At 48.3% G+C, this 25,102-nt stretch overlaps 1 protein-coding gene across 3 annotated transcripts; it reads right to left on the bottom strand.

The window, feature by feature from the left end:
* Positions 1-5,148: 5,148 nt before the first annotated feature.
* Positions 5,149-23,465, bottom strand: Strip1 (striatin interacting protein 1). Of its 3 annotated transcripts, none has more exons than XM_005388906.2 (21): positions 23,102-23,465; positions 19,776-19,845; positions 18,938-19,012; positions 18,477-18,611; positions 18,256-18,376; positions 17,399-17,467; positions 16,300-16,406; positions 16,063-16,190; positions 14,252-14,434; positions 13,559-13,776; positions 12,302-12,367; positions 12,131-12,194; positions 11,590-11,661; positions 11,136-11,210; positions 10,844-10,941; positions 9,173-9,299; positions 8,897-8,997; positions 7,894-7,960; positions 7,331-7,435; positions 6,476-6,680; positions 5,149-6,144 (listed from the first exon to the last, which is right to left on the bottom strand). In XM_005388906.2, the coding sequence occupies exons 1-21, from the start codon at positions 23,372-23,374 to the stop codon at positions 5,864-5,866; spliced, it is 2,640 nt and encodes an 879-aa protein (XP_005388963.1). In that variant the 5' UTR covers positions 23,375-23,465; the 3' UTR covers positions 5,149-5,863. The 3 variants fall into 3 exon arrangements, with proteins under 3 accessions (XP_005388963.1, XP_005388965.1, XP_005388967.1); XM_005388908.2 differs by having other exon boundaries at positions 5,149-6,111; positions 23,102-23,464; XM_005388910.2 differs by lacking the exon at positions 23,102-23,465 and adding an exon at positions 22,667-22,833.
* Between the last annotated feature and the right edge of the window lie 1,637 nt (positions 23,466-25,102).

Raw genomic sequence — 25,102 nt, 5'->3', positions numbered from 1 at the left:
TGAACCTATGGCACGCATGTCACAGAAGGCTGTTGGTATCATTTAAAGCTCTAAAAGGTTCGTCGTTACTGGGCTAGGGGAAGGTGGGCCTGCTACAAAGCCTTCAAGGCCAGACCCTATTCCTGTCACCTGCCCAGGGTCTCCGGGGCTTCAGCTGGTGCTGAGACAAGGAAGAGAGCGCTGGTCTAGGGCTGGGTTCACTTGGCAGGGAAATTTGGGGGTGGGAGTGGGAGTGAAAACGTTGGAATAAGTTCATGTCTGAACTGACAATGAAGAGAGCCGAAGCCGAAGGTGCCCACTAAGAGCCCTGAACTCCTGTGAGCTGGGACCCCAGTGGGCTGGGGGCGGGGCTGTCACTTCCCCAGATGCCCCAGGAGCACGTCTGAGCTGTGGGGCAGAGACAAAAACCAGAACTCTTTCTTGTGGTTTCAGAGTATTACCCATTCTGCCCTTCATCCCCACTTTCTGCCTTATCTCTGGAGCCTGGAAGGCAGGAAAAAAGCAGGCCTGGCCCTCCCACCCTCCCAGTAAACACAACCACATTGCTCAGAAGAATTTCGTCTCAGCTACAGCCCAGCCACCCCCACCCCACGCCTCATCTTTCAGGCACAGAGAAACCCAAGCACACAAAGACACATTAGTATCATGCTTATTCCCAAACAGGGAGCAAGTCCTCCATCGGATCAGATTTCCCAACCAAGACAGTCACAGTGAGGAGGCCACATATCCCCAGAGGCGCCAGTGCCTGCCCTCTCCTTCCTTCCCTTCCCTTCCCTAGTTTCTGGCGGTGACTTTCTTCTCTGTCCTGACAGACAGAGGGAGGGGGAAACCATCAGGAAGGGCAGAGTAAGGCAAGAGGGAAAGTCTCCCCTACTGCCGCTGACGGACGAGCCTTCTGTACCTTCACGCAGTGGTCAGTAACGCGACTGGGGCTTAAGCCCCCATTTCTAACTCTAGGGCTCACACCATTGCACTAGAAGTTTCTTCACCCACAGGGCAGCCAGCAACGTTTGGGCCTTCTGTCCTATGAATTTCATCAGAGAGCTGCAGAGAAAGGTTAGTTTATTCTACAAACATTTGTTGAGATCCCACTCTGTGCCAGGTATTGTTCTGTGCCAGAGATGGAGCAGTGGTTGAGAAAATGACAATTCCTCCCGGCTCAGCTTAGAATGAGAAAGATGGAGGGAAGGAAGAGGAAAGGATCTGTGAAGCCCAAGCAAAAGAAGCCGGAGAGGTACAAAACAGAAGAAAATAAAGCCGAGCTTGAGATCAAGGCAGCAAGAGTGGTAGAGGCAGGCAGAGGCTATGGGCAGGGGCCAGGAGAGGGCCCAAGCTGGGGGAACTGCTGAAGGGAGGGCACAGGGAGGCCACAGACTGGCTACTGGCTCCCATCCAGGGGCATCCACCCACAGCTCATATTTTTCTGTCCAGTGACAGCTAAATGAAGAGAAAGCTAACTTTACAACCGCCCACTTCACACATAATGAATATGAATGGGTATCCCGGAGCCTGTTCCATGGGACTATCATCAGCTGACGGGTCCTCCCACTGCCGGGGCCATCCCAGTCAGCCTGTCCCCTGGCTGGGGTGTAGGCAGCCCTTCCACCTGCTTCCCATTAGCCACGTTCCCCTCCTCCTCTACACCCATAGGATACAGCCCCCACCTCCAGATGCCCCCGCCCCAGCCTCACTCCAGAGGTGAACTGAGGCCTCAGCCTGGGCCCTATAACTTCCCTAAGGCCCTGCTGGGCTCCACTTCTGGGACAGCGAGGGGGAAGTGGCCTCACCTGGATCCCCAACTTTAGGAAGGGTGCTGGGCTGCCTACCCTTTGCTGAAGCTCTTTTCTGCCCCCCGTGAGGCACCCAGAGATTCAGCTGACCTTGGAGATGCCGGGGAATGAAGCCACCAAAGTTTCCAGCCTTAAAATTTGGTCATGGCAGGAGCCTGATCACAAGGTCAGGCAGGCCTGAAAGGCCCTAGCCAGGGGTCCTGTCGGTCCAGGCTTCCTGCCTCAGTCAAGCAGGGGAAATGCTTCTCATTAGAGGCATTCAATCCTCCTTCCCCTCCTCCTCCAGTCGCTTACACAGCAACCTGAATTATAACCCCGAAGTGTAGACCCTCGTTAGCCTAGACAGGAACAGAGCCTAGCACACCCAGGAGCTAGGCAGCCATTCACTTCCTGAGCCAGCTGATGGAGAACTTTACCCCTGCCCAGCCGCCTTCACCACGGGCTCAGCCTTGCCATTTGTACCTGGAGAAGAGCACACGCATCTGCTCCCAGAGCCCTCGGTGCGAGGCCAGAGCCTCTCTCTTCCTACTCAGGGACTGTGGGCTCCCCTCATCATCTGTCCTCTGGGAGCGGGACATTATCTAGGATCACAGGAACCTGGAGGAGGCCATCTCTGAACCCCCGAGGGAGGTGAGAAACTGGTGTCCCATTCACCTGGACATCCAGGGCAGGAAGCTGGCCCAGGGCTTGGCCAAGAGTGGGCCTTAGGTGTGATGCAGGGGTGTAGGGCTGAATGGCCAGCTCTTCTCTGAGGCCTCTGGATTCAGAGGCATGTGCTAGGATAGGGGACTTAAAGGTAGAAGAGTTCTGGTCCCCAAAGATTTGTTTCCTAGGAGACACAGAAAATGGGCAGAGATCCCTAGGTTAGAGGCAGAAGGAACACTAGCAATGCTAACGTCTACAATTTATTATTGTGCCTTGTGAGCCAGATATGAGTTCATTACCCTGGATCTTAGTCAGCCTTTGAAATAGGGCTGCAATAGAACCAAGTTTATAGCTAAGCCAACTGAGGTTTAGCGCCTGGTTACCTCCTGGTCCCTCAGTGAGTAAATGTCAGAGTCTGGACTAAAAGGGCAGTCTCACTACCAAAGGGAGCTAAACCTTTGCTCTATAAGGGTGGCCTGAGGCGAACTGTGCCAAGTGCCAAACGAGGGAAGCAACTATTGTGTCTGAGTAGTCAGTTCACTAGAGGACAGACAGGAAGCCTCCAGGGAGATGAGCCCCGTAGGTATGACAGGGACGGCTGATACAGGAGTTCTCTGGGACCAGGAGAGAAAGAAATTGAGGCTCAGGGTGAAAAAGGGAGTAGCAGCAGGTACCTCGAGGGTATACACTCTGGGCCAGCCAGCGACCAGGCCAAGGCCAAGCTTCGGTGGCCCAGCCAAGGCCTAAAGCAAGGGACATGTGCCATGCATCTTCTGAGCCAGGAACCATGCTAGAGCAAATACTGAGATGAACAAAGGAGCACAAGAGTACAGGCAATGACCCTGGGGAACGATGATTAATAGACGTTTCAGCACATGTACATGGAAGAGATCTGGGTTTGAATTCTGGCTCTAGCCTTTTTTTTTTTTTTGGTATGACCTTAGCCAAGTTCTTTTTCCTTTCTGTACTACAGCTTTCTTATACAGGGATTCTTATATAGTTTTTTTTTTTTTTTTTTTTTCCCTTAGGGATCTTACATAGGGATTGCCATGGTATTTACTTTGGGTGTTATTATAGGAAAAGTTATTCTACATAAAGCACTTACAACAGTGGCTGGCACATAGGAAATACACAATATTTCTGACTACTACGTAGAAAATGTGCCTTCAAGACGCATCTCATATTGTACCAAATAGCAGTCTGGCACCCAGCAAACTCTGCTCCAGATTAACAAGAGGCAATTCCTATCCTCCAGGTGACACAAGCCTCAAGGTACTCCATCCCTCAGTGCAAGAACAGAGACAATCCTGAGCCAGGTTAGCAATAATAGTTAACATTCTCTGTAACTCAGCCATGTACAGAGGGCCTTCATGGACCCTGTCTGTCTCAAAAGACATTTCTTCAAAAGGTATTCAGGTATAAAGACTTGGGTTTAAGTGGCTCACCCAGGGGCCAGGGATATAGCTCAGTAGCATAACTACTTGCCTGGCAGGCACAAAGTCCTCAGTTCAACTCTCGGTACCAAAAAGAAAAACAACAAAAACTAAGTGGCTCCCCTGCCATTAACACATTTTGAGGCTGTAAAAAGCCTTCCATCCCTAGGCCACCACCTGGGTGGACAGTTAAAGGATTCGCCAGCCCGAGTTTGATGGCCTGTGTTCTTTTCTGTGGTTCAGAAGAGATATGGGTGAAATGAAAAAATAGAGGAGGGCAGGAACCTCAGGCCAGGCCATTTTAGCAACCCAGATGCATGTGGGAATAAGAAGGTGAAAATCTATCTTCCCTAAACGGAAATATCAAGATACACACTTCTTATCAACCCTGGCAAGAAAAAACAGAAAAATCATCATGCATACAAAAGCTGTATGGAACTGCCTTGCCCTCTGCACGTCACTGTGGGGAAAAAGAGCTGATTGTGGGGGGCGGGTCATAGGGGCTCCCTATCCCAAAGTCTGTATGATCCTTCCACTTGGATGCTCCTAATCATGTTGGCATCTAGGGGGTCCCAGGCAAGCACTGAAGCAAGAAAGGGACTTTCTCCCAAGAAAGTTTCCTTTGTCGGAAAAGACCCCTTTGAAGATTTAAGACCTTAGACACATTGCCTATAAGATAAGCAAATTTCCAGCAGTTCTGAAATGTGAATACTTCTTTACTAGCATCAAAATGGTAATATCCTCTGTGGCAGTCTGGAGCAATGACCAGGATCGGAGAGTATAGTTTCTAGATTTCAACTGACACCTACCTACTACAAAGGTTTCATTTGCTTCTCCCATTGCTGTAGAAGGCTCCTGGGCTCTTCAACACTTCCCCAACACGAAGGTGACTCCCAATGGGCCATTTCCCTGGCTCTGAACACAAAAGTTTACCACCTGCCCCAGTGAGGACCTGAGTACCACTTTGACCTCACCCTGAAACAGGACTAGTTGAGGCCAGCTCGGAGGCATGATTCTAAGAAACCTGCAGCTTCTACCGAAACTACATCAAACTCAGGGGTGCAGGACCAAGTATCACTGCAGCAACCCAGAGCACTGGAACCAGGCGGAAGCAATCCCCCGGGGAGATAGCATTCTGGATAGGTGTCAACTTCCCCACTTCTCCCCCCAAGTCTGGTAGAAGACAAGTAGGTAACCTATCGCTGCCGGCAGGAAGAACAACTTCTGAGAACTGGAGATTTTCAGAGTCCATATTTCCTGAAGGCAAGGAAAACAGGGACTGTTTTTGCTCCCTTTTAATGTAAACAGAATACACAAACGCATAAAAACCCCAACAAGACACGAGACCACATACAGATTTATGTAGAGATATTTACAGGTCCTTGCAAACCCAGAGGAAAATGGCACCCCTGGTTAAGGGAAGCCTCTCGCCCTGTCTCGACCTCATCCAAAACCAAAGAGCTGCAGCTGCAGTAGCCACTACTTGTTGCTTCTGAATGAAATTTAGCAGGAGGATGGAATGGTATCAGAAACCCCCAAAGTACAACCAAGGTGCCAGCTTGCTGGTCTTGGTCCTAATCTTAAGCCCTCTTTCTTGGCAAGTGGACATGCCAGGGCTGTGTAACTCAGGAAAAGTCAGCGTGAACCTGAAACTCAGATGTGATAAGAAGGGGTGCCCAGCTCAGCCCAGCTTCTCCCAGCCTTGGGCTGACTGAAATGAGCTGCAACCAGCCATGTCCAACACAGGGAGGTGGGAGTTGGGGAGGAGTGGAGGAAGGGTGGATCCTGAGCAGAGGGATGACTGCTCCTGAGCAGGACACCAGAAAGAATCAGAAGCCAACAAGGGCTCAACCACAGGCCCAGGGCTGGCTGTGGACGCCAGTATGTGGTTGTGCTGCCACCTGGAGGGATATGGGAGCACTGCAGCAATCACCAGGCAGTCCCTCAGGTATGAGATCACCCCTTCTTTCCATCTCAGTTTCCTGACTAGCAGCCTCACTGAAGCAGCTCTTCCCAAGAAATGGGCTTAGAGAAGACCTCCCTTTCTAACCAGAGGTCATAGTTCATCTGGAAATCCTCTGGAAGATCAACCCGTTGGCCTAGGACACTCTGCAAGCAGTTGTCCACGGGCAGGAAGTCAGGGTTGCTGTGGGCCTGGTCGTAGCGCCGGGCATTGAAGCGTTCAATGTTGGCACGGAGGGCACATTCCTCTGCCTGGAAGTCCCAAGGCCGCGCATCAAGATCTGCGACAAAGCAGAAAGGCCGGGCATCAAGATCTGCGACAAAGCAGAAAGACACAGTTGGGAACCTAGCTCACAGCAGCTCCCCATGAGTTCAGAGCAACTCAGAGGCAGTGGGATAGAGAGAAGAAGGCAGAGCCTTGTGACAATTCCTAAAAAGGGAACAGCTTGGAAGGGAGGGACTGAGAGTAACAGGGATGACCTCCGACGCTGAGCCTGGGGAGCTTCCCCAAGTTCCCCTGACTGACCACCCTGATGCCGGAAAAGCAGGAGCTGGGTTCCCTTCTGCTCCTTAGTGGGAAGCTCAGGGCAAAGATGTCACCTCTCCCCATAGGCACTCTCTCCCACCCTTTGTGGGTGACCTCACCATTGCCATATGCCCAGTCGTCATTCAGCCGATGCCGCACTTTCTGGTAGATGGCAGACATAGTCTTCATGTTGCTCTTGCGCCACTGTCGCCCCAAGTACTTGGTCTGCACCTTGAGCAGCTTCAACACGTAGAGCTGCATCATGGCTTGTTTCACTTTGAGGGCCCGCTTCAGGATGGGCGCTGACTTGAACACCACCAGCATCTGGGCGAGGCACAGGGAGCACCCCAGGGTGAGGACAGGATCAAGGAGAAAGCACATGTACCACCGGGGGCTGTGGTCGGGTGAGAAGCTGTTCCAGCTTCCCATGTCCCTTGGTCTCGGGGGCTTGCTGACACATGGGACTTTATGTGCTAACACAGGGAAAGTCTAGGCAAATCAGCACAGTTGGTCACTCTAATTACAGACTCTAAAGATTCTTTGGAACCTAAAGAAAGCTATGCATTCCTTCAAAAGAACATTCCCATGTACAAATACACATATTTCACAGAATTCGTGGACCTTCCCATCCAAAGGCTTCCCCAGACATAGTGTTAACAAAAGCTCCCAGGACTTTGGTTAGATTACCAACGAAGATTAAGAGGTTATAGAAAAGCTTGTCTGTGAGTGTGGTCAGTTTTAATGGACGACTAAGCCTTTTCCAGCTTTCCTTCAACTCAGCAAGGAACCAGGGATCAGTTCTTAAAATGCAAGGATGTGGTGTCAGCAAATTTTAAACAAGAAAGACACACATGCAGCAGCAACCCCCAGTCCCAGAACACCCTCTTCCTGGAGTGAAAGGGAAGGTACAGGTATGGGGTGTCCAACTCTTCTCTGAGCGACCAATTTTAGGCCTGCTAATGCCACTGACTCACCATTGTCCTTGAGTGCTTCCATTTTGTCAACTTGTTCAAGATTCGAAGCAGATTGATACAAGAAAAGAGGTTCCTCCAGCAAAACTGGTTGTTGTCACCTGCTTCCTGCCAGGTAAAGCCAGAAATGATCACAACCCTCACAGGTGCAGGTTGCTCAGCAGTTTCTAAAACGCCGTCAGCACGTATGTGAGAACAGCTGGGTCCCCAAGCCTCTACTAGGAATCTCTTCCTTTCAGGGCGGCCCAGGAGAACTCTCCCCTAGAAGCTGGCAGAGGGATTGGACAGGGCAGGGAGTTCAGGAAACATGGGTCATAATACTGGGGCTGTGGTCCTGCAGTCCCATGTGGAAAGAGGAAAGTAGTTCTATTAGGCAAGCTGAGGGTCAGCAATGCCTGAGGACCATGCTCCCCGATTACCCCTATATCCAAGTCTTTCTGCTCTCCAGGGTCCTCCCCTTGCCCTTCTGGTGACTCCAAAAGTGCTCCCCTCTGTACAAGACACCTCTGTCCCTACAGGAGGCAAACTTATGCCAAAGGGACAGCCGAGGGAGCCCATGCACTCACCAGACTCTCCGCAGTCAGTTCTGGCAGCTCATTTACCACACAGTGCGGATAATCCAGAACAGAGATGCTGAAGAGGCAAGAGAGCCCAGGGGCCCACCATGAGCAAACGCCTGGGTCTGACGGAGCGGCCCTAACTGAGCTGCTTCCTGGCTTTCCTCCATCATGCACTGAAGCACAAGTAGCAACCTAGCTTGTTTGCCCTATCCCAATTTCCCCAGCTGTAAGTATCTACTACATGAGAACTCACATGGTTCCTCTGTGGCTGGGAAAGTCTATAATTCTGTAAGGGGCATAGACACTACTGTAGCCTTCCCAACGGCAATAAATCTGGGGCTGAGGTAGGAGACAGCTCATGGCAACTCATTTATGCCAAACCCTACTTGTGATGGGACCTGGCTGGCAGCTCACCCTGCAGTGTCTCACACTAATGAGCAGGCGTTGTCAAGTATAGCTAGCAACAGGCAGGTGTGACGTGTGTGTGTGTGTGTGTGTGTGTGAGAGAGAGTCAGCAGATAAGGCTATGCGGTGCACATGTCAGGTTCTTTGGACAGTCTCCTCAAAAAAAGTGCAGCTGGGTATGGTGGTGGCACACGCCTATAACACCAGCACTCCAGGAGGCTGAAACAGCAAGCTCCTGGTCACACTAACCAACTCAGTGAGACTCTATCCAAAAAAAAAAAAAAAAAGAATGAAATCAGGATCAGCTCTGCCCACAGTCAATAGTGAGTATCAAAAAATGAAACAAAAACAAAAAACTGGGGCCTCAGAACTGGATGAGTCCCTGCCCTGGACATAGACTGAGTCACCTGTCACTAGACTCACTGGACTCAAGATTTGACACAACGGCTTTTCCTCAGGCAGGAACCCTGCCTTACTCAGCACTGAGTCCAGTGCTGGCTCACAGTGCTGGAAAAATGCTAGCGAATGGACGCAGTGGGAAAGACCAGCTGGGAGCCCTGCCATCTGGCCAAACCGCCCCTTCCCGGTCCCTATTCCCCATCACCTGTTCTTGGCGGTGATATAGGACATGATGTTTTGATTGAAGAACTTGAGGATCAAAGGGATGCAGTTGGCAAACACCAGGTGCTGAGCCATGTATTCAAACTGAAACCAGCAGAGAAAAAGCACACTCAGTGGGACCTGACCCTCTTCTTCCAGTGCCTTAGAACATTCATGCAGAGTTTAAGTGGGTTCAGTGGCGCCCTGTTCTTATGGGCTGACAGAGAAGCAGCACTCAAGGCCTGCGCGCAGCAGACAGGAAGGAGGAACCTGGAGGTACCTGGTAGACGTGGTTCAACTTAAAGTGCTTGAGCAGCAGCAGCAGCACAGCAGAAATGGCCTTAACAATGACCTCTTTGTGGCGGTTCACATCCACTCCCAACTTCATGCTCTGCAACACTGTGGTGCTGGAAACAGGTGCATGGATGAGCTGCTAGCTCTACAGTCCTTCCTTCTAGGTGCCCAAAGCTGAGATGAATTCCTGAACCCTCTGGGCAAAGGTCCCAACACCTTGGACATCTTTTTTTTTTGTTTTTTTTTCCAGTACCAGGGATCGAACTCATGACCTTGAGCTTGCTGGGCAGGCGCTGTGCCGCTGAGCTAAATCCCCAGCCCCACCCCTGGACATCTTAAGAGGTCCAGCCCAGGGGTCCATCCACCCACCACCTAGGCCAGTGGTGGCAACCCTATGGCATGAGTGTTATTTTTCTTTTAAGACACAGATGTTAATGTATGAGCTGTTTGGGTTTTTTTTCCTACACTAAAACCACAGTATTCAGGTTTAACTGCAGTGCTGGCACTCTGTGACAAGTAAGTGGGTTTGGGGTTGCAGTTTGGGCCTCATCTCTAGAAGGCTTGCCATCACTGTCCTACGCCATCTAGCTCAGTACAAACTATTTCTTCTTCATGATGGCCCAAATACATTCTTAACCTGTTTCTGTTTTCCTCCAAAACTGAACTTCTCCTTTGCAAGATCTCCCCTAAGCTTTAGTCACCACATTAACCTGAGTTTTCCAGTGGAAAACCAGTACTATACATCAGAAAGTTTTGTGTTACTGGGAAAAAAAGGTTTTGAAGTCAGATAAAGGAAGAAACAAGTTATATCCGTTTCTTTTTTTTGTTTTGTTTTGTCTTTTTGAGACAGGGTCTCACTATGCAGCTCAGGCCGGCCTTGAGCTCACTTTGTAGCCTAGGCTGGTCTCAACTCACAAGGATCCTCCTGCCTCAGCCTCCCAAGATATATCAGTTTCTTAGTTCAGAATTTCTTACTGTAAATCTTTATAAAAAAATTACAACATTTGACATGGAGCATTTTTTCCCGGGATAATCAAGGCCTCGTGTTCAGTGATCTTCTCACCGTCCCCGCCTCCTCCCTTACTTGGCCATCCCTGTCAGACTCCAGGGTCACAGCCAGAGCCAGCCAGTACTGGCAGCCAGGCAAGAGATTGGCTAGAGGCCTGCGTTTTCACTCGCACATCAAAGAGATGAGGTGAGCCTTGGGAGGAAGTACTCCTAAGGGTTTCATTCTACTATCCCCTAAGATATTTGCCAGGATTCTGCCTGCCAGTTCACTGGCCAACAGGGAGACTCCATACCAGTGCAGGATCAACTGTGACTGCAAGTTGTGCACAAACTAACCTGACCACCTTGGGTGTCCCAATCCCATGACTTTAGAAGAAGACTCTGGAAAATGCCCAATAATGCTACCAGGTTTGTTTTACAAAGGAGAAATGAATTCCTCAATTCACTCAGGCATTTATTCAGTGGCCAACTAGACTAAAGCAATCATTTTAACCAGTGAAATACTGAATTCAGTAGGTTTCTCTTTCTGAATCACAAACATCCTGAAGTTAACCTGTAGAGAAGCTGGGCAAACAAAAGAAACCAACGTAAGAAAACATTTGCCCTTTCCCTCTACCCTATCCGCCGCATTCACAGGAACGATACTCACGGCATTTCTTCAGGTAGGACATCGGCTAGGATATTGATTGAGTCTGTTTTGGCTTTTGAGGTGGGAGCTGCAGCCAGCAGGATCTTCAGGAGGGCAATCTGGGAAGAGCAGACCGCACAGGTAGATACATGGGAGAGCCCAGGACCCAAAATGCCCCGAGAAGCAGTGTCCCTGTAGTTCCTCAGGTGCAGAAGAATCACAGGTGGTGAAGGACCAGTGTCATGGGGAAGCTTCCCCACTGCAGGTTCCTACTGATGGCCACCGAGAGGGGTCTCGGACACACAGCACTCACCATGTACTGAGGCAGGCTGGGAAGCAAGCCTTGATAGAGGGTCTCTGCAGGGACCTGCTCAACTTCCTCTTCTCCCTTTAAACACAATGGGTATAAACACAGAACCCCAATCCAGGCTACGGTTTCCTAAACCAGCTTGCTGGCTGGCTGGAAGAGAATCTGTTATATCTATGTAAAGAATTATGTTGATGACAATGATAGCATATGAACACATTAAATGTGCCAGATGTATTACTTGTAATAACTCAGTTAATCCTTATTATAACCCAGAAGAAGGTTCTATTATTATTCCCACTACACAGGCAGAAAAACAAAACACGGAAAGATCTAGTCAGATGCCAAAGCTGCTGTGACTGACTGGTGAGCTGGGATTCAGAGGCAATGGGCTGGGAGGGCTCTGAGGCAAGTTCTGGGAATAACAGGAGATTCCATGGAGTAAAGGCCCCCAACTCACCCCCGAGAGAGGAGAGCGAAGGTACTCCTCCTCCATCTGCGCCTGGACCTCTGCAATTGATGTGTACTTGTGCTGGAGAGACAGATGGGCAAAGAGGTGCTGGGAAAAGATTCTTCATTCTCTGATCACTCCTGCACCCTAACAAAGACCTACTCATTTTTTTTACACAGTGTTCTAGAAGAGAACTAAGCCACCACAAAAATCCCCAACTAAAATCCTAAGCCCCAAATATTTTTCGAAGTGGGAACCTATGTCTTTGAACCAAGTTAAAAAGCTAGCAATGCAATATTCATCTGCCTATTCCTCTGTCCCAGCTGTCTTAAAATGTGTGCAGAGGGAAGGCAAGGGCTATTTCCTGGGCCCCTTGATACCCCAATGCCTGGCGGGTTATATAACTTTAACGAACCTCAGTCAGTGCCAGATGAAAGCAGCTGCTCTGCCAGGCCTTTGCCAGCAGACAAGTCCTAAAAGGATTCTCCCTCAGGCTCACTTTATTCACCTGGGACCAAATGAGGCCAAAAGCTCACCTCGAGCCACTCACCTGTTTCAGAGTCTTGATGCTTTCGTGGATTGGCCTGGGCAGCCCGACCACTGTGTTTGTGTCACTAGAGAATAAAGAAACCCTTGTGCTGGGCCTTGACATGGATTTCTCCAGGGCCTCCTACCAGAGGCCAGGAGAGGGAACTTCAAAAGGAACTCAGATTGCACTCACCTGCCTAGAGTGTAACCTATGAACTTGCTGCGGCTAGACTCAAGGAACATCTCAATGTCTTTCTCTCTGCAAAAGGAAGCAAGGGGAAAGTTTTATCAAATGCTGTTTCAAGGTGTCTCAGTTAATCAAAACAGAACATCCAGAAATTGTAAAGCCAAGGGAAAGAAAAGTCTCCCACAATCGTTTTTCTTTTTTCAAAAAAGGAAAAAAACAAAACGCTTCTGAAATTCTCTAATAATTTGGATGTTCTTTATTTTATTGGATCAATAACCTGAAAATGCCAGGGGTGGTGGTGGTGGCACATGCCTGTAATCTCAGCACTCAGGAGGCTGAGGCAGGAGGATCACAAATTTCAGGCCAGTGTGGACTATACAGTGAGACCTTGTCTCTAAATAAATAAACAAACAAACAAATAAATAAATAACCACCCAACCAACCTGGAAATACATTATGTGTAAGCAGTTTACTCAAAAAATTAAGGTGATATATCAAACTTAAAAGCATACCTTATTCAAACTATAAGATGTTTGTCAATAGACTTTCTTAAATATTTAACATTTTTAAACGGTGAAAGCTACGAACTGCTGGCTTTTCATGTGGATCACAAATTCCTCTCTTAAACAGATGGCACCCCGTATATTTTCTGATGACCTGTTCTGCATTCCCTTCACAGAACACTGAAGTCTAAGGCTTTCCCTGGATCAAGAAAGTTACTTTTATATCTTTTCACATGCTCATCTACTATGTTTCCTAGGTTGCTAGTCATTAAAAAGCTCAAGTATATTCCCATCCATCAATTCATATATACATCTCAAGCATCTTAATTATGCTTCTAAAGAAACTCTTCATCTATTGCTTTTCTGTTAAAAACCATTATGTAATTTACAGCCTATCGGGCCAGGGGCTGGGTTTGATCCCCAGTACCACAAACAAAACCACCAGACATTATATACCACCAAGCTGGCTGGAGATGGCCTTGCCTGAAAGCTCATTTTTACTTTTTCCCCCTCATCCTCCTTCACTAGCCAGTCTGACCAAATGGGAACTCAGATTACTAATTCAGAAGCCATACAAGGGCCACTTCATGTGGGATCACCAAGGCCAGTTCCCTGAATGCCCCCAAGATAGCACAGGGTACTTTAAGAGAACCTTGCTCCAGAGCCAAGGTCAGCCTGACCCTAACTCAGTTCAGCTGCTGTCAGGGATATGAGGGCTCTGGCTTCATATGCCAAGAGCTGCTGGAGGTCTGAGACTCACCTGACCTTGGGAGCCCATGGAAGACCCTTTGGGCAGGTGAGCCTGTCAGTCTGGGGGTGCTGCAGAGGGGGAGGCATCACCTCATCACGCTCCAGGGGGAATGTTTCTCCCTCCAAACTGTTGTCATCATCACTCTCTTCTTCCTCTTCTCTGGGGTCATCAGCCTTGTAGGGATCCCGCTCATTGAAGGCATCTAAATTATCCTGCTTTATCAGAGCCTAAATAGGAGGAAAAGTAAATGAGACTGTCAGAGGCAGCTGAGACACAGAAGGGACAGAGCACAGAATGATGGAGAACCCAGACTGAGAGTCCAAGATTGGGACCAAATGGCAAATCATTTCTTTCTTTTTTTTTTTTTTTTGTCTTTTTGAGAGGGTCTCGCTATGCAATTCAGGCTAGCCTTGAACTCACTTTTTAACCCAGGCTGGTCTCGAACTCACAACGATCCTCCTGCCTCAGCCTCTCAAATGCTGGGATTACAGGTGTGTGCCACCACACCTGCCTGCCTTGGCAAATCATTTCTATTCGTGCCAGGTCCTGAGAACCCCCTAACACTGGGGCCTGGAGCTGGGGATGAAGCATCTCTACTGAGAAGGCATTCATTCTGAGCAGCACAGCAGAGCCATTTACAGCCCTCTGCTCCTCCACATACTGCTGGCAAGGGTGCACCCTGCGGGCCCTCTGCCGCCTTACCTTGTGCTCTCGGCGGCCCCGTTTCTGCTGCTGTTCGATCAGGTCTGATGCTGAAGCTGGTGGGGAGGCGGCCCTCATGTTGCGGATCACTTTGATGCTGTCCTCAGGCAGTGGGGGAAGGCCCAGGAGGGTTCGCTTCTCAGCCTTCATACTCTGCAGCTCCTCAAAGCCACCGAGTGTGCACTGTACCGGGTGGGGGTGCAGAGCCAGGGTCACCTTGGCCATAAGACTGGTTCCCAATCATGGTATCAGGTTCAAAAACCAACACCACCACCAAGACACACATACTCTCTGAAAAAGGAACTAAAGCCACCCAAAGCAGAATTCAGTGATCTTAGCAAGAGAGAAGAAAGAGAAGAAGGACACAGCACACAGATACCCTTAATTCTATACATAGCACATACTTCTCATTCATTTTTGCTTTTTTGAGACGACGTCTCACTACGTACTTCAGGCTGGCCTTGAACTCAGTATGTAGCACAGGATAGTCTTGAATTTGTGATGATCCTCCTGCCTCAGCCTTCTGAGTGCTGGGATTATAGATGTACACCACCACACCCAGCTACATATGCTTTCGTTTAGTTTAGTTTTTTTTAAAAAAGCAAACCGGACACTCTTTCCCTTCCAGTTCTTAGAAAAGTCAGTAGATGTGTGCTTCAAAAGTTGGCGCATGCCAGTCTTTCACAGTCAAACTGGAAATATATTGTTGGTTACTCAAAAAACAAAACAAAACACTCATCTAAAGACCTCCCTAGAAGCTCAAAGTCCAGCACTGTGTGGCCAGCTGCTTAGTCACTGGCCCTCAGCGACTCAGCTTCCCGCTCTGGTTCAGTGAGGCTTGCTGAGGAACCAGCAGGACGTCTGGTGGGTATGACTCTTCAGTGGGCCTACACTCACTGAGTGCTGACTGCAGAGCTAGCCCCTTCGGAAAGAAGGGGGAGCCCCGTGAGAGCAGTGCCCTGGAGGAAAGGACTCCTAGCTGGGCCTGGACCACACTGCTGACAATGTCCCCAAGCCAAGTGTACTGACCAGTCCCCCTTGGTATTCATTTCCTCCCCAGATGGAAACAGGCTCAGTCTCACACCATGCAGAGGAAAATGGAGGCTGGCTCAGACTCCACCCTTGCTTCTTCCTTCAAGTGACACCTGACCAAGGGGCCCCAGCTACTCCGGCTCTAACCTACTAACTTACTTACTTAACCTCAAATTATTTACGAACTCCAAGAGTTTCTGAGAGGTACCTTGTCTGGGGGTAAAGCTATTCTATGACTGAGAAAACAGCTGCGGGGGAGGGGAAATGGACCATTCTATTCTGGCTCAGTGGCCAAGTCCTCTTTGGTTGCTGTGAGTTAATATGACATTTCCTTTGTTACCTCTTTAAGGAGCTTTATAATCTCTCTTTTTTTTTAAACCAAAGCAATTATACATTCACATAACTCAGGATTCAAAAGGACAGTTCTCTCTTACTATCCATACGGAATTGTTTCCAGGACCCTCTCTCACCCTTCCCTAGAGCAAAGACCAAAATCTACAGATGCTCAAGTCCCTAATATAACTTGGTATAGTACCTGCATATTATCTCCGTATTTCCTCTTATATACTTTAAATCATCTCTAGATTACTTATAATACCTACCCAGTGTATATAAATTGTTGTTAGATTATTTAGGGAATAATAATCAAAACAAGTCAATACATGTTCAATACAGACGTAATTAATTTCCCCAAGTATTTCTAATCTGCAGTTGACAATACAAGGAGGTCTCCCACTTTCTCTGTCCTAGCACCTGGGTTGCCGCCAAGAGGTGCTCACCAATACTGTCTTCCAGAGTAGCAAGAGAACCTTCTTCATAGGGAAGTGGGGGGCGTGGCCGCTGCAAAATTTCGTCACCATCCCAAACAGCATGATGGCAAATGGCTCGTTGTTGTACAGTGGAGAGCCTGGAGATGACCACAAGCATCAGGACCACAGGCAGGAACAGAACCCCCCCAGAGCCCCCAGCATCAGGTCTCAGGCAGGGCCTCAGGAGACGATCTCCAGGGGTCCTACCCAGCTCAGCTCTGAAGGTCTGTCGCATGGTTCGCCACTCAGCCTTGTCACCCTCACACTCCTGGTGAACCGCCTCCACAATCAGGTACATGATGTTGAGCAGAACCCTGAGCGCAAGAGCCAGGTTATAATGAAGAGATGGGGGAATCAAGGGACAGCCCTGGCTTCCTCATATTCCAGCTAACACGAAGAAAGCCTATACACAGAGACCAGCTTGGGGAGCTGAAGAGGCTGTAACACAGAAACTGAGAAATGACAATCTGAGTATTCCACAAAGCAAAGGAATGCTGAGGCCTGTCCCTAATCTGTTTCCTTCCTTACTTCAGGCTGCTCTAGGTGGGACCAGTACTGTTTTGTTTTGCCAATGTCTAATAAAGTGCTTACTCGAAGCATGTGATTAAAAAATGGTTGGTAAATGAATAAATACGAACAAGGATGGCCAAAAGACATTAGTGAATGCCTAGAAAGGAAAGGAAAAAACAGAGAAATGGGAGTGAGGGGTCAGTGTAAGACTGGATCATAGAACAAGGGCAGTTTACCTACACAGAGTAGAAACCAGGAGGCCACACCAGGGACCCTAACTACAGTGGGAAACACCACAAATACTCAGTCCGAAAAGCTTTCAAATTCATGAAAAGAAACACATTTCCACAAAAATGGAAAGGCAATCTTATTGCTCAGCAGTTACTATTCCTTCCTGCGCACGCACGAAACACACAGCTGCAAGGACTAACCTAATGGAGACAGGGATCAAGCTGTGCATGCAAGCAAGTGGGAAGCCATGAAGCAATACTGTGTGTTTTGTCCTAGTATAAACTATCTCGCAATCAGGGTCTTAGTAACAGTGTGAGTCTCCTGCCCACATTTAACTGGCTCTTTCAACTGGCCTTGACCCTGGATCTCCTCCGGTTTTCCAGACCCTCCCATATGGACCTCAGCAGGGCCCACCAGTCACTCACTGAGTCCTCACATGGGCAGATTAGTGTACGCAGAAGGAATGTACACACACCCAGGACACCCAAAGATACCCTCCTGTCCCCTCCCCTGAGCTCATTCTCTGGCTAAAGCTCAGGGTGCCCAGGCCTGACGCTCGCCTCACCTCAGGTCTGTGCTGTCAGCCAGGGAGATGGCAGGCTTCCTCACCGCACTGCTGCATGCGGCACTGTTGCTGCAGGAGAGATTGGGGAGTCACCCAGCGGGGCAAGTGAGCGTTGCCCTGACAGGTATCACTGTGGCGAGCGCTGTGCTTAGGCTGCACAAGAGGCCAGAGGGCAATGTGGTTAGGAACTCAAGCCCTACACATGACTGTTAAGATTTGAATCCTGGCTCTAACACTTATTAGTTATGTGCGCTTGGGCAAGGTACTCCACTCCTGTATGTTTCAGCTTCCTCATCTTTTTAAAATTCAGATGCTAACAGTGCCTCTGCTGTTAACACGTATTAATCCATTACATGGATTAACAATGCTGGGGACATGTAGCCCTCAGTGAGTGTTCTTAGCGTTATTATTCATAATGGTATCCTTAGATGGGCAGCAACTGACCTGTCCAACAGACAAGGGACCAGTGGTGACACAGACTACAGCAGGCTTGGGTTGAGCCCAGGTGTTAGACTTTGTCTGGCCTCCTGCTGAAGGAGAAAGTACAGGGCAAACACAGGGGATTTTGCAGGTTTCAGAGGGAGTTCAAAATGAGAAACCTAAGTATGCCTGGGTCTGGGCAGAACCTGCCGTCTGGTGAAAAGCTCCGGACACTGTCATTAATCCCTGTTAAGATTTCATGATGTACCAAGCACCTTCCTACGTGTAATCCCAGGTGGTGGTAAGAAAGCCTGGGTCCAGACCTTCAGCCCAGGTGGCCCATTTTATCCCCATCAAAGCCAGTTAGTTCTGTAAATTGTTTCCCCTCTCACTCCCACCTTCCCTTCCCTTCTGAACCCCTCAGCACACGTGCTTACTCTATTTCCATGTTCAGAAGATCCACCAAAGCATTGAACGTGCCCACCTCCAGGAGCAGAAAGACGTTGTAGCGCATCCAGAACTGCACCTCTGCCTCTGAGCTGCACTCCCCAAAGGTGCCTGCAAACACAGGACACAGCTTACGAAGCCCTGCACACATGCGGATGGATAAGGTCACCGGCAGGGCTGCCACAGGTCCCTGAGGAGGTCCACACGGTACCTTGGGCAACATAGAGAATTGCTCGGGCCACCTTGAGTCTCTTTTCCCTGGCAGTGACTTCTAAGCCGTCCAGGAGCCTCATGGCATGGGTGCGGTGTTGGTTGGTATCCAGCTCAGTCCACTTCTTGTCTCTCACTATCGGGCAAGAGACCAGTGACAGAAAAGCCCAGCAAAATTCTCACAACAGAATGGACTCAGGGTTAATGCTCCAAATTCAGGACTGCCACAGGACTGGAAAAACAATTTCCTTTTGTTCTATAAATTTAAATTTCCTGAAAAGTCACCATCAAAGTACCTACAACGCCTACTCTCAACTGTCACATCTGGCTTGAGTAATCACGGTTCAGCAAATTTCTTATGTTCCTCCAGGATGCCTTTAGTCACTGAGACAACTAAACGGAACCCTGACGCCTTCCCAACACAGGGTAAAGGGAACCAAATACTGGGGTCAATTATCTCACCATGGATCCGGAAGTCCTCCTCAAAGCACTTACGATTCATCAGGAATTCTGGCCCTTCTGTGTAGCTGTAAAGCTCTGTCAAGAACAAAGTCTCATTATCATCAGCTCCATATCCAGACTACACCACGTCTCACATGCAGCACAGGAAGTAAGGCATTTACTTACCGTCCCAACTCTACCCCTGACTCACAGGGACTTCTGGACTAAGCTCTCTAACTACTAGAGGGGGCTCAGCGCTCTGATGTGCAAAGGAGATGTGGAGAGAGTGCTGACCTGCCTTCCATCTGATAACCAGAGTGCCAGTGGAGCATAAACCCAGGCACCTCCAGTCTGATGTGCACCCATCCCACCATACCATGCCAGAGACTGACCATGGCCCTCAGCACTTGTCTCTCAAGTACCACCTTCTGAGCAGGACCTGCCCGGAGGGGGCCAGAGAAGCAGATCATGTGACCTTTACACATGAATACCAGTGGCAACAAAAGATGTGCACAGAGGCAAGTGCATGTGTTCTAACCCCTGCGGACCCACTGGCACAGGCGAGACCACGGTCAGAGCAACGGTGTATGATTAAGGGGCCCCACTAACTGTGTCACACTGGGACCGGGCCCTAACAAACAGAGGTGACCACAAATAAGACACTTCATAAAAGTAAAAAACAACCTGAAGTTATGAGATAGCCATGACCTGAGTCAAATAACTGACATATCTTTTATATATACTATTGATAGGTCTAACAAAAAAAACCTCCAAAATTATACTCATTCTTAATCTTTTTAAAAACTAGTAAGGATAAAAAAAAAACTACCCTCAAAATACATGAAGGCCTATGGTTTACCTGAGAGCTCTGCAGCCCACTTGTCTGTGTCAGCATATTCAAACTCCAGGTCTGGAGACTCCGAATAGCCCTGTTGATAAAAGTAGAAAGCTTTATGCAAATGACCATAAGTAGTTTCCAAAGGAGAAAACACATACATTCCCAGAGACACTGCTGTCTTAAAGACACCATTGCCTCTACTTTTTTGATGTTTCATCACACTATTAGTCTCCTGGACTAGCTCGGTCTCCAGAGCACCTTATATTTTGCCTTCCAAGCACTTACCATAACTTAAAAGTACCTACTGGCATGTTTACAGTGCTAACTTGGTACTACTCAATAATTGATGGGCCGGGAAAGGTAGCAAGTCAAAATGTAATCAAAACCAACACGTTCTAGTTTGCATGCTGCACACTAGACAATGAGTACTGGGACAAAAGTTCTGAGTTAAAATGGGTGGAAAGTTCTTGAGCGTCAAAGCCTTTGAGAATGAAGCTAGGACTGTATTAGTTTAATGTCTGCCTCTCCAGAAGCCTGCAAGTTCCTTGGGAGTTGGAACTTTGCTTCACTCAGCAATGACTGCACCATGTTCAGCATGGTGCTTGGCATGAATGAAATGAATAGTTTGCATCTAAATATGTATTTATTGTACAAATGAACACGAAGTTTCTCTTTTGTGTAAGGAATGACCATTCTGTATGGTGCTAAAAATCCAGAAGCCTCACTTCTTCTGGCTAGTGAGCTACCAAAGCTGAGGACAAAATGAGTACCAAAACCCTCAGCCCTCCTGCAGCATCTCAAACTCCAGGGAGAACTGACAGAGAAGGCAGAGACATAACAGACTGGCTTACCTCCCACACACAGGAGAGAATGTAACAAAGGGTATTTCTGCTGCTGGGGATAGCTGGTTAATGAGAACATACCACCCTGAAAGCTTTGCATTAGGAAGACTGAAGAAGCAAGGCTGAAGGGGAGAGAAGAAACAGGCAAGCTTCTGAGGTTTAATAAAATCTACTTGAGGAGACAGGGGACAGCTCAAGGATAGTGCACCTGGCTGGTAGGCTTAAGGCCCTGGGTTCAATCTCTAGCACTGCAATAATAATAACAATAATAATAATGATAATAATAATAAATATTAACATCTAATTGGGAAGACAAAGAACACCACACCCACACACAAGAACTCCACTCTATTCATAGATAACAGTGTACACTCTCACAAGTTACTAAGCATCTATTTCTTCATTTATGGGATGTAGCTGACAAAAATCTAACTTGAGTGTTTTTAAGGACTAGTCAAAATTATGCAGCACATAGTGGTTTCTTATTAGAGGTCAGCCTCTCCATCCTCCAGGCATTGACTGGCCGCCAAACTACTGATCTGAGCTATCACTGGAATGTGGCATCAGCACCTCTACGTAACAGATTTAGACATGCTGCCAGATCTATTTGATTAGCCTTCCAGGTGCTGAGTCTATGTGGGAATTAAAGGGCAGAAAGAAATGAAAATGCACAATAAGGGGTGACAATATAATAGCTCAGGGGTAAAGTGCATGCCTAGCATGCACAAGGCTATTGGTTCCACCCCTTATATTATGAAACACAACACAATAATAATAAATGAATAAATAGAGTGCATCAAATAGTATTTGTCTACTTATGGCTACTTGGGGAAATTTTAAACTATTTTTTCAAACATGGGCTGCAGCTGGTTATAGTGATGCACGCCTGTAATCCCAGCACACAGGAGGCTGAGGCAGGAGGATCATTGCAAGTTGGAGACCAGCGTGGGCTACAAAGTGAGCTCAAGGCCAGCCTGAACTGCATAGCCAGACCCTGTCTCAAAAAGACAGAAACAAACAAACAAAAAAAAAAACCAACATGGGCTGGAGGCCCACTGGTAGAGCAATCACAAGGCTCTGGGTTCAATCTTCAACACGACCTAGATAGACAGATAAGACAGATGAGATAGATAGCTAGATAGATTGATGGATGGATACTGGTGGGTTGACCTTCACCACTTTCATAGTCCTCCACACCTGAAAAGTTATTGAGGGCCAGGGATATAGCACAGCAGCACCAGAAAACCAGGGAACCAGAAAAAAAAAAAAAAAAGAAACATTATTGAGTAGTCACCACTGATGTCTCATCTCATTACATAAGGGATCTTTAAAGATCGATTTTTTTTTTTTTAACTTTTTCAAAAATCTGGTGGTGCATGCCTGTAATCCCAGCACTTGTGTGGTTGAGGCAGGAGGATTGCTGGGAGTTGGAGGCCAGCCTGAACTACACAGCAAGACCCTGTCTCAAAAAAACAAAACAAAACAAATTTTCCTTCAACCTCGTTATCTCTACTGTGGACTTGCCCATTTTTCACGTATTTTACCAAAGAATTGGGGTGCAAAAAACAAAATCAGACGTTTGAGAGGGATTGATTTCGCAGGACTGACGACGGTGTCATCGCTCTTTTGTGTGAGCTGAGACATCGTGCTTGGACGATGAGAAATCCCCTCATTAATAATCGCCTAACTGGCGATCCGGATCCGGATCGGCCTGGGAGTTGTCTCAGAAAGAAGACCATAGTAAGTGCTCTAGGAACGCGCCGATTAAGACGCCCTAAAACGCTGAGACGTGTGTGTCTTCATTCATGAATTCTGCAAAGGGAAGCAGTGGGAGGAATTTTAATTCGGGGTGAGGTGAATAGTCAGCTCCCGACTATGGTGTCTCCGGAAGGGGAGGCACAGCTCGCTCTTGCGAGGGAACCCCGCGCCCTCGCGCGTGTTTAAAATGTGTTCTTCTGATCTTTAGCATCAGATCGGCAACAGTCACACCGTGCACACCAGCCACCAGGCACTGTCTTGCCCGTGGCGTGAGCCTGCACTGGCTGAGATAGGAAGAAACCGGCTTGTCACCTGGCTACTCTCGCAACCTCCGTCCGCTCAGCACCAGTAGTGCTGTAATTAGCAGTCTGGCTACTAAACGCTCGGCTGTCCCTGCCCTGATCACAGGCTGTGTGTACTCCAGCGCCCGCCAGGACCACCGCCCGGAGGGTCAGGCGTTGGGGGCGCGCGCAGACCGAGGACCCCGCGCCGCGGCCACGCCCACAGCCCGGGCGCGAAGCCAGCGGGGTCCGGCGCTCCGGCACCTTCTCGCGGCGGCGCGCCTCCTGCTTCGCGCCCCTGGCTCCGGCAGCTGCCAGCTTCTCTGCCGCTCCTTTCTTTGGAAAGTGACAGCCCCTGGCCTGGCCCTGCAAGCCCTCCGAGAAGCCCAGCCTGGCCCTGAAGCGGCCCGGGGCACGGACCCCCGCCGCCCGCCGGGTGCTTGCCTCGCCCCCCGAAGCTCCTGACCTCCGAGTCTTTGCGCTGATTGCGGTTGAACTCTCGGGCTTTGCCCCCGGGTAGGAGGCCCCCGCCGGCCCGCGGTGCCCCGGCTGGCGGCTGCGCTGCTGCGGGCGGAGGAGGTGGCGGCGGCTGGGGCTGCTTGTTGTTCACAGTCAGCGGGCCCAAACCACCGGCTACCGGCTCCATCTTGGCTGCTCCACACCCCCAGCTCAACTCCCGGGCAGTCTCCGTCACACACCTCTCGCGTGATTTTCTCCGAGAAATTTCTCTGGTCGCCATATTGAGTGTGGCGGCAAGAGCGGGAAGCCATCTTGACTCAGCAACCGTTTACTAAATTTTGTCAGCCAGAAATCTTTCCCAGACTAGTAATTTTTGTTTCTCTTCCTTTCTTCCATTTCCATTTCATTGTCATTTTTGTCTGTGAGATCTCCCTTAGTTCGTTCAGTTTAATTAACCTTAACCTTTACATCCTCTTAACATCACTGTCATAGCCCTTATTCAAGGCTTAGAGTAAGTACTAGTAAACAAAAGGCATATAAATAGGCTCTCAGTTTTCATAGTTTACATTCACCAGGGAAAATTAAAATAATAAAATAAAAGCCAGCTTTGACAAGTGCCACCACACATTCAACAAACATTTAATAAAAGGGATAGAAAGAGGCACAAGTCAAGTTTCTGGACTGATGGTACATAACAGTGGTTGGTGGGCAATAAACTAAACACACACGTGCACACACACAGGACACAGGAGGGAAAGAAGGATGGAGAGAGGACAGTTAATATGTAGGGGTATAGTTAGTAAGAGTAATTTGTAAAGTTCTATAGCATAGTAGGATGATTGGTTGACAGTTGAGTATTTCAGTTGGTTTTGTTTTGTTTTTTGTGTATGTGCCAAGAATCAAAATCAGGATCTTGCACTTGCCAGGCAGGCATTGTAACCACTGAGCTATATCCCTGGCATAATTTTTTTTTTTTTTTTTTTTGTCTTTTTGAGACAGAGTCTCCCTATACAGTTCAAGCTAAACTTGAGCTCACTTTGTAACCCAGGCTGATCTCGAACTTGCAATGATTCTCCTGCCTCAGCCTCCCAAGTGCTGGAATTACATGCGTGTGCCACCATGTCCAGTGACAGTTGAGTATTTCAAAATAGCTGGTAGGATTTTGAATGTACCCAACACAAGGAAATGGTAAATATCTGAGGTGCTAGATATGCCATTTACCCTGATCTGAGCATTGTACAATGTATATTTGTATTAAAATGCCACTGTACCCATAAATATGTACAGTTATGTGTAAATTAAAATACATATTATAGATATATGATAAATTAATTTTAAAATATTAAAAAAGTGTGGAGAAGTATTAAAAATTATTCAAGGCATTTTTTTAAAGAAGAGAAGACGCTATTCAAAGGGAGTCGTGGCAGTAGATATAGGAAACACTGCTAGTGGGTTCCGCTGTGGGAGAGAGATTCAACCTAATTCCTACTCCAACAAATGACTGAACACCAAGTGGTGGGGTGGGGGTGGATGGAAAATTTCTAAGAGGGGCTGGGGATTTAGCTCAGAGGCAAAGAGCTTGCCTGGCAAGTGCAAGGTCGTGAGTTCGATTCCTAGTACCGGAAGAAAAACAAAAACAAACAAACAAAAAAAAACACAAACAAAAAAACAAAAACAAAAAATTTCTAAGAGACAAACATAGAGGATAAAGGTTTTCTGTTTAAACTGACTGGAAGAATTATCGCTGGCGTTACACTTGAGCGCTAAAATACTGTACCCTGGTGATCAAAAACAAAGGGCAGTGCATCATTGCTAAACTTTTTTTTGGTACTGGCAATCGAACTAGGGACCTCGTGCTTGCCAGGCAGGCGCTTGTGCCTCTGAGCTATATCCCTAGTCCTATTGCTAAACTGAATTAGCAGAATTTTTGCTTAAAATGGGTTCAGTAAGGACAAAGGAAGCCCAGGGTTGGGCGTGGTGAAGCAGAGGACTTACAGGACCCTTACCA

Source organism: Chinchilla lanigera, unplaced genomic scaffold, assembly GCF_000276665.1.
Source record: "Chinchilla lanigera isolate Chin_1 unplaced genomic scaffold, ChiLan1.0 scaffold00034, whole genome shotgun sequence".
Lineage (NCBI taxonomy): Eukaryota > Metazoa > Chordata > Mammalia > Rodentia > Chinchillidae > Chinchilla > Chinchilla lanigera.
This window is presented reverse-complemented; position numbering and strand designations above follow the sequence as displayed.